General features: G+C 39.8%; 1 protein-coding gene across 1 annotated transcript; it reads right to left on the reverse strand.

The window, feature by feature from the left end:
• Positions 1 to 1,665: 1,665 nt before the first annotated feature.
• On the reverse strand, positions 1,666 to 2,592 carry LOC115791150 (olfactory receptor 11A1-like). The gene has a single exon (XM_030745276.1). The coding sequence runs from the start codon at positions 2,587 to 2,589 to the stop codon at positions 1,666 to 1,668; it is 924 nt and encodes a 307-aa protein (XP_030601136.1). The 5' UTR covers positions 2,590 to 2,592.
• Positions 2,593 to 9,225: the final 6,633 nt, after the last annotated feature.

A 9,225-nucleotide genomic window follows, 5' to 3' on the forward strand; every position in this document is an offset into this window, starting at 1 on the left:
CACAGCAGCAAATCTCCAACAGAATGGCTGAAAAAGAAAAGAATCAAGGTGCTGCAACAGCCCAGTCAGAGTTCAGACCTCTACCTTATTGAAATGCTGTTGTGAGACCTTCAGGCAACTGTGCATAAATGAATGAAAAAGTCATACAGGAAGCCATTGCTTCAAGTTATTGCTGCTAGAAGGAGATATTTTTTATTTTTTTATTATTGGGAAAAAAAATATAGAACTGATGACATATGTAGGCCTCACATGCTAGCACATACTGTGGATGTTATATGTACTCTTTACATCTGGAATAATATGTGATGAGTGCATAAAACTTAATTTATTAGGCTACCTAACTGCTTACAAAATGACACCAACAATTTAAATTTCATAGTGAAAAGAGGAGAAAAACAAGTTGTAATTTTATTTCTGTTTTCAAGCCACCAGAATGGGAGAATATTTGCTGTCTTTTTTAAGCCACACTAAAGCCAGAGTAACTGTCATGGTCCTGGGCCGTGTGCCCAGCATCTTGTGTTTAGTTATAGTTTTTATATCGATTTCCTAGTTCCCTTTGTTCCTCTCTCCCCTGCGTCTGTGTTCGAGTGTCTGTCCTGTCCCTCTGTCATGTCTCTGGTCTTATGTTGTTTTTGCTGTGTTGTTCATTTCCTGTGCAGTGTGTCAAGTCTGCATTTCCGTCTCCATCTAGTTGTTTCCTGTTTTACTTTGACAGTCCTTTGTGTTTAGTTTTGCTTCCACTTTTCTCATCTGTGTAATTACATTGAGCTGTGCCCCTCATCTGTTGCCTGTGTGTATTTAAGTCCTCGGTCTGTGTCTGTTCCTTGTCATGTGGTCATCAACGTATCCCTGCTGTGTGTCACCCTGCCCGTTAGTTTTGTTTAGTGCCAACACCCGTCCAGCCCAGTTACTTGTATTCTGTGTTTCTGTCATTTGTCAAATAAATCGCCTTTAAGTTCAGTTCTGCATTCTGGAGTCCACCAACACCATGACAAGTAACTACAATTAAGATAACAAATAATACTTCCAGCAATACTTTATTAAAATAAATTCATTAAACACTGAATTTTAATGTTGATACAAAATGAGAGTATTTTAAGGAGCAAGAAAATTTTAAAAGATTTAAACTGTTCAGTACATTTCTCATAAATGGGTCAAGCCTAAACCAAGACTGAAAGAAATAATCAATGAAGATCTCGCTTTAAACAAACAATCAAAAAGTTTATGGTCTATAACATGATCAACCATGTAATTATTTACCAACTTGGATAACAATTACCTGCTTTAAGTTAAATGAATAGAGTACAAAAATAGCATTTAAAACAAGGAATACATTAAAAGTGTCAGGGTAAAAACTAGAATTTTAATAAAACTAATATTTGTTTCAGATTCAGTCAATACAATAAAGGCTTAAATTGCAGTTGACATGGAACCAAATAATCAAAGGATTTAAGCAATAAAAAATAAAAACGGAGGATAAATAAGGACAAATGACAATAATTCAGATATGGTGCTATGATTTTAAATGACAACAGCATGAGCAGGCAGCCTTTATACAGAAGGTTATAGTCCTTGTTGTAGGGGTCTGGGTTTCATTGCCCCTTACTCTCTCCCCATTTCCTGTCTACTACTTCACCATCCTGTCTAAGTTTCAGCATCAAGCATTTACATTTTACCAAACATTAAACTTTTACATATGATTCGGATTTTGGTCAGATTCAGTCCGTAGAGTACAGGATTAAAGAGCGGTGGGCATATGAGCCAATATAATGATAAAAAAATACGGAACATAATTGGGACATGGCTCATGTTGAATCTACTTTGTGCAATTTCAAAGAAGGCACCACAGGAAAAGTTGAGCAGAGAAGCGAGGTGAGGTGTGCAGGTACTGACGGCTTTCTGTCGGGTCTGTTTGGATCCAGAAAAACACACTTTCAGGATCCTCATGTAGGTGTAAAATGTCAAAGACACAAAGCAAGCTATTATGAGAGAAGTGTAAATAAGTCCATAGATGTTGTTGACTGTGGTGTCAGAACAGGCCAGTTTAACAATGGAGTAGTTGTCACAGCACACTTTATTAATGATGTTTCCACACAGCTGCAGAGGAGCACTCAGAGAAATCAAAACACTGACAGCAAAAAAGGGAAATAACCAAGTTAAAACAATAAGCAAGGATATCTTGCTAGGGTTCATACGTGTGTGATATTGAAGAGGACAGCAGATGGCAACATATCTGTCATAAGACATGACAGCTAAGTTAGTGAACTCTACAGCTGCATATGTGTGCACACAGAAAATCTGCAGGAAGCACAGAGGAGCAGAAACAGTGTGAACATCAGAGAGGATCTGAATCAGGAGGAATGGAAACAGCCCTGTACTACCATACAGCTCATTTACAAACAGGCTGCACAGAAACATGTACATAGGTTCATGTAAGCTTCTGTTCACACAGATAACCACAATCAGCAAGACATTGGCAACAATAATAAAAATATATAAAAACACAACAACTGTGAACAATAAATATTTCAGAGCCCCGCTGTCAAGGTAGGCAGTGAGTGTGAAATATGAAACCTGTGATGAGTTCATTGTGATCCTCTTTGTACTTTTACAACACATCATTTAAACTGTGCTCAGAATGAACTGCATTTAAGGATCAGGATCACCCTGATGTAACCTGAAAGTAAGTCCCTCCCAACTGCACTGAATCACTCCTTGTTTTATCCTTCTCACTCCAGCATTGACTATATGATACTGAGTGAGTAAACAGTATTTCAAAGTAGTAGTTTTAGAAACCAGTGGGTGTTTCAAAAAGAATGAGTCTTTTTCTTTTGTTTAATAAATAAATAAAACCGTAATCATTTAATTTAATGCATACAATCCATGTTCTGAAGGGGCCTTGTGAAGCTTTAATTGAAATGACAGACCTAATTTTAGCATAAATTTTATTGTAAATAGAAGACTTTATTTCCATTATATGTAAACATAATGAAAATTTCATTCAAGAACACACATCCAAGAAAAAGACAAACAAACCAGACAAACATAGGGAGATAAGTGTTCTGCAGCCTTGCTGTCGTCACGAGAGGCGCTGCAGTTACAAAAGATGAAAACAATAGCAAAAACACAGAGAGTTTAGGTGAGGCTCTTCTGCACTAATTACCTGTATTAATTGCACCTTTTTGAACTCATTAACTGTATAAAAGACACTCAATCACACTCCAACCTCTCCACTGTGCCCAAGACCAAAGAGCAGTCTAAGAACACCAGGAACAAATTTGTAGACATGCACAAGGCTAGGATGGGCTATGGGACAACAGGCAAGCAGCTTGGTGAGAAGGCAACAAAAAAAATGGAAGAAAGATGACTGTCAATCTTCCTCGGTCTGGGGCTCCATGCAAGATCTCACCTCGTGGGGTAAGGATGATTCTGACAAAGGTCAGGAATCAGCCCAGAACTTAGTGATGGGATGATGATACCTAAGGGCGTAACTTTGGGTCCAAAATTGGGGGGGTTGAGCTCACTCACTATTTATTCATTAATTATATAATTTACTTTTCTAAAAGGATTCGGGAGATTTTGGGTTAACCGTATCAGAAATACAGTAGAAGCCACTTAAAGTTGCCGCTCCCAGCCGACTTCCAGCCGGCTGTCAGCCGGTTGGAAGTCCCCCTCCTACTTCTTGGTGTATCTACTTCCCAGCATGGCCACACCCCTTTCCCTCAATTGCAGAGTGTCACCAAGACATGGCGCTTTCTTCACAACTTTGACTTCTGTGATTCACAAATGTTTTATTAACATTTCATGCTCAACTATTTTCACTGTCTAAAACAAAGCTGCAACCAGTGGTGGAACAAGTTTTGAAAATCTAAAATAGATGGATAAAATTTTAGTCAGAATGACCTTTCATACATTTTCCAATGCACATCACGAAGCATTCTTTTCATCAATTTATTTCTGTGAATGTAATAAATAAGTAAATAGTTTTTTTTTTTTAAGTAGTGCTGCACTGAACAATCTAAGCTTTCTCCCTTTTCAGTCTCCTTTTAGAAGTTTTGCATGAAGTTCCACTTTTATCAATTATAAAAAATATTTATAAGCTACCTACTAAAGGTAGCTTATAACTTTTTATCTGCATTAATATGAACACCCACCGCCTCCTCCCACTTCTGCTCCCTGGTGTCAAACCCGATTTGCATGACAGTATTGTCCCAACTGTCCTTCCACCATCAGACAGATGTGCATTCTCAGAAATGTGTACTGAAGATAATCTGACTGATACTCATGAATCCTGCTTTTTGGAATTTTTTTAAAGGCTCTTAAAAATAAACCATGAATTACTCAAAAATGGCACTTAATGGGTTTCATAGAGTGATGAGAACAAATTTGAAATTTTTGTTCAAATTATAATTGATATGTATGGGGGAGCTCAGGGAGGTGCAACAGTGAACATCTACAGCTGTCTTTAAAAAAACTATGCAGGTTCTGTCATAGTTTGGGGCTGAATTTCATCCACTGGTGCTGAGATCTTGTCTAAAATCATTTATCAGCACAGAAAAGTCTCAAACACTCTAGAACTGCAGTAAAAGCATGCCTGGATAGAAAAACACACAACGGAACACCATAATTTCACTGACTTGGAAAAATAAAACCTCTTTACATGGAGATGAGAGACGCTTGCTGCCAAAACTACCATCCTCACCAGCACATAGCAACTGATGAGCGAATAGCTGCATCAAAAACTGTTTATGGACAATTTTTATAGTAGTCCCATCCTATTCCAAGATCTCATGCAGCAGAGGATCTGGGCATGTGGGATTATTAGAAAGAACAGACTAGGTTACCCAGAAATGACAGACAATGCCCTTGCTCCTAGAGCTCCACGTGACAGCATCCTTTGGCTTTCCACCAGCTCACTTCTCTTCATCCAGTGGTGAGACACTCGAGATGTCTTCCTCTGCTCCACCATCCACACAGCAGACAGCAGCGACACAGTCACACAGAAGGTGAAGGACAGCAATGGACGCTGGACAAAGAAGGACATCCCAATTCCTCTGGCCATCAAAGAGTACAATCAGTGCATGGGAGGAGTGGATGTCTCTGATGCACTGATTGAATACTATCAAGTCCTCCACAAAACGCACAAGTGGTATAAGACATTCTTTTACCACTTCCTTGACATTTCGCTAGTGAATGCCTTCATTCTCCACAAATAGCTGTTCACTGCAAAAAGAACAAGTACCAATGTGCCAGAAGGCATTCAGGGAGACACTGGCTGACCAGCTGATGCAGTTATGCACTCAAGGGAGTGTTCCTGGATTATCACTGTCAGAGCCATCTCAGCTATGGCCATCACAGCCAAGTGGCTCACAATGTCGGGTTTTTTTTGCGGCTCTCTCCCCCTGTTGCTCTTACCAGGCGGAGGGGAGACCAATGGGAGCAAATGCACCTTGAGAAAAGCTCCACACTTCACAGAAACTCACTGGAGATGAGCAGATTTCGTTTCCAGGATTTATTGAAGCACAAAGTTAAACAAAGTACAAGATAGCAAAAAGTTAAACAAAATACAAGATAGCAAAAGTTAAACAAAATGCAAGAAAGCAAAAAGCCTCCCGAGAGTGAGTGCCTTGGTGCTGTTATAAGGTGGTAGAAAAGCAAAGAAATAAACGTCCAGAGTTTAACAGAGTATAAAAAACAGAAGCTCTCTCGGGAGTGAGAGCCTGCAGCCGCTGCAAACACGGGTGAGAGGAAGAGCAAAGAAGAGCGCTCCCTCCAAACTGTGCCTCTGCCTTTTATAGACCAACCTCACACCTCCTCCAGCTGTTATCAGGCGGAGGGGACATATTAAGATGCTCTTTAGGCAACAGTTCTATGACTTGATCTCGGGGGGCTAGCAAGACACCCAACTTTCCCACGGAAGGAGTCCAGGTGCGCCTCTTCCCCTCCCTTTCAGGACTCACTCCGGCTACTCGCCCTCCCCTCGGGAGAAGCTGGGTCAAGAGTGCACTGTGTAAAAGGTGAAGCTCCTCACAAAGGTGGGGGCTAGCATTACTCAATGGAAAAATCCCAGGTCGCAGCAGGCCTTTTCCACCTACCTATGCAGTGCTCCAGTGTGTGAGTGACAATATAGGTGACAAATAATATATAATGTGACCATTAATTAGAGTGTGTGATTAATATATATAACAATACATGATAGAAAAATATTGATAGAAAATACCGATGTCATCAAGATAAAAATACACGACAACAACACTGGCTTCGGTTCATCAGTGAGCACTAGACTGCTGGAAGAGTAAGATGTTGTGTATCTGGTTCGAAAACTGCAGTTCAGTGCTCCACATGTGACAAGCCATTGTGCTTTGTCCCAAATAGACTATTATAACCGGTGACGCAGTAAAAATCCCATGTGAGAGGGAGGGGGCGTGGGCTAGAGTAAAGCAGAATAATTGTAAATAGTTGCAGTTTGCTGTGTTTTACTGTTTTTTAAACATTACTCTGAAAACAAAAAAAAGCATTTATAAAAATAGTGTCTGACTTTTTTGACTTTTTTTGTACAATGCACAATATTGTAATTCATTTTATTGTGTTTATATATCTATATTTTTAATTAATTCACACTATCAGCAAATTTGTGTATAGCACTGGATTCCTCAGGGTAGTATCTTTCATTAGAGCCCTCAGTGATGACTGTATGTTGAAGCATTGATGAGTTACAGCCATTTGAAATTTGCATATCAAAGGCTGTCTCACGTGTGCAATTTGGTGTCTCCAAATGGCACATGTGTGACCATGCCTGGACATCAACACACAAAAACCTTTACAAAACAGTAGGTTTTTGTGCTATCTTGATCAAATTTGAAATACACATAGACAAGACTTCATTCTACAGCTTCATTATATTTTCTTGTCCATACCTTCTACACTCAGTGTGTAGTTACATAAAAACAAACATGAAAGACCTAGGCGAGGCAAAAATTGTCTAATTTTTCTGTGTTCCAAACTTAATAACTACATACTCATTACAGTTAAAGCATTATTGACTGCAAAAATGAAAAATATAGCTTGATATCTTCACAAAGAGACCAAGCTTTTGCATGTTCCCAGGAGACTCGGCAAGTGGCCGAAGAAAGAAGAGACAGAACACCTCTGGCTCTGGACGCTCGAACAGAGTGGGACCCTTGGGACCCTTGGACATCTGGGGCTGCTCTGGTGAGTCTGGTGGTGGTTAAGATGATGGCAGCCGAAGAGAAGCTGCTGGAGGCGGAGACACTGTGAACTGTGGGTGCAGAGCTGCTGCAGGCTGAGATGCTGTGGACTGTGGGTGCAGAGTTGCTGCAGGCTGAGACGCTGAAGGTTCGGACCTGGTGGCTCCCACTTGAGGAACAGAAACAGGTGCAGGAATGGGCTGGTCCTTGGCTGCCCCACCCAAGGAAACAGAGCAGGTGCAGGTTTAGTTACTCATTGGCCTCCTTTAGCAGTAATGATACTTGTAATAAATGTAGCCTGTTTGTAGGTATAGAGTCAAGGACCAGTGAATTGGAGATTCAGCCCCGCACACTGGGAAATCCAGTTGCAAACCAGGCCCATGTAGCTGCCATTAACCCCCCACCCCCAACGGATCCCGAGCGGCTAGGAAAGCAGGGCGGCTGGGTGACTGTGAGGAGGAAGTGTATACTTAAACAGGAGTCCCCAGTAAACCACCAACCAGTTCATGTCTTTAACAGTTTTTCCTCCACCTGCTGAGAAACAAATTTTGGTTATTGGCAACTCTGTTTTGAGAAATGTGAAGCTAGTGGCACCAGCAACCATAGTCCCGGTTACGGCAATCGGAGGTAACCAAAGTTAATATTGAATTGGTGTGTAATGTTGGGTTTTGTTTTTTTACTCTGAACAAAATGACAATGCTTTTGAGTAAATTGCAGGAAATTATTTATTTAGTAGTGGCTGAAGCAAATAATAGATTATTAAATATGTAAATTAGAGAGCAGACAGATAGTGGACCAGTGGAAGCCTGGCTGACTTCACGACCTTTGGTAGATATGTTTATCTTATTTATGGTCTTCCTGGTTTTGGGGAAAATATGTTTATCTAATTCTTGAAGGTTTTGCCAAAACATGTACATTTGTGTCTAAGGAGGGTGAGTATATGTTACGCTCTGTTACTAGGTAGAATAAAACGGCCTTGTTATGATTAGTTAGATGTGAGTGCCGGAAGTCATGTGCTTCTTTTACAAAGCTTTTATCGCTGATGGAAAAAAATCTGTGCGATTAGGACCCACCATTGGACAGACCAATGACAGAGGCCAAACCATGGCTCTTTGTATCTGTTTTGCTTGTAAATAGTGGTAATAGAAAGTGTTATGTCTAGCCTAGGATTGCTGCTCTTCTCAATATAGGAGTCACATCCAGCTTCCTTTATGGCCTGTGATTTGCTGAAGCGAGAGTGCCCATGTACATATCTAAATCTTCTGATTCTTTAACCATCTGGGGTCCCGGGTATATTTGGCCGTTTTTGATTACTTTTGTTTTTTTCGTTATAGTTGACCTTAGAAACTGTTTACCTTACCTTGGTTGGGATCATTTTTTTCAGTACCAATTCATGTATGTGACTGTGTATTGCAATTTAACATACTGTAATAACACATTAGGCTTAAAAATCACATAAAAACATAAAATCAGAGTAGAAAAAAGATTTTTTTCTTACTGTAAAAACCACAAACATGCTTAACGAATTATTTTTACAACTTAAAATGCAAATATAAGTTGTCAATTTTCAAAACTTATGTAAAAATATAGTAAATAATAAAGTTTTATACAACTATTCACATTAAAATGCAGGAAAGGCCTCAGAAGTTTTTCAGTACAACTATTTGCAGAGCAATCAGGACTCGCATTAAGGTGCAACACAAATTATTTATGCCACCTCAAAAAACAGTTTCTGTCCTCCACAAGACTGAGAGGCCCACCACAGACAAAACTTGCCATCAATATTGTCTCTTTTACTACTTTTTCACATGTTCCTGAGCAGCCAAATGCAACCTAATGCATCATGTTACCATATAATTTTCAGACTGATTGATATGGTGCATTTTTCAACCATTAGGAAAGGGGTTGTCGGGATTTAATTTGTTTTATTAGGAAGCACTTCCTGTTAATGAAACTCCTGTTTTTCAGTTTCTTCCTGCAAAAAGCACACATCGAACGGGAGGACAATATACAAGAA

This window comes from Archocentrus centrarchus, chromosome 13 (assembly GCF_007364275.1).
Source record: "Archocentrus centrarchus isolate MPI-CPG fArcCen1 chromosome 13, fArcCen1, whole genome shotgun sequence".
Classification (NCBI taxonomy): domain Eukaryota; kingdom Metazoa; phylum Chordata; class Actinopteri; order Cichliformes; family Cichlidae; genus Archocentrus; species Archocentrus centrarchus.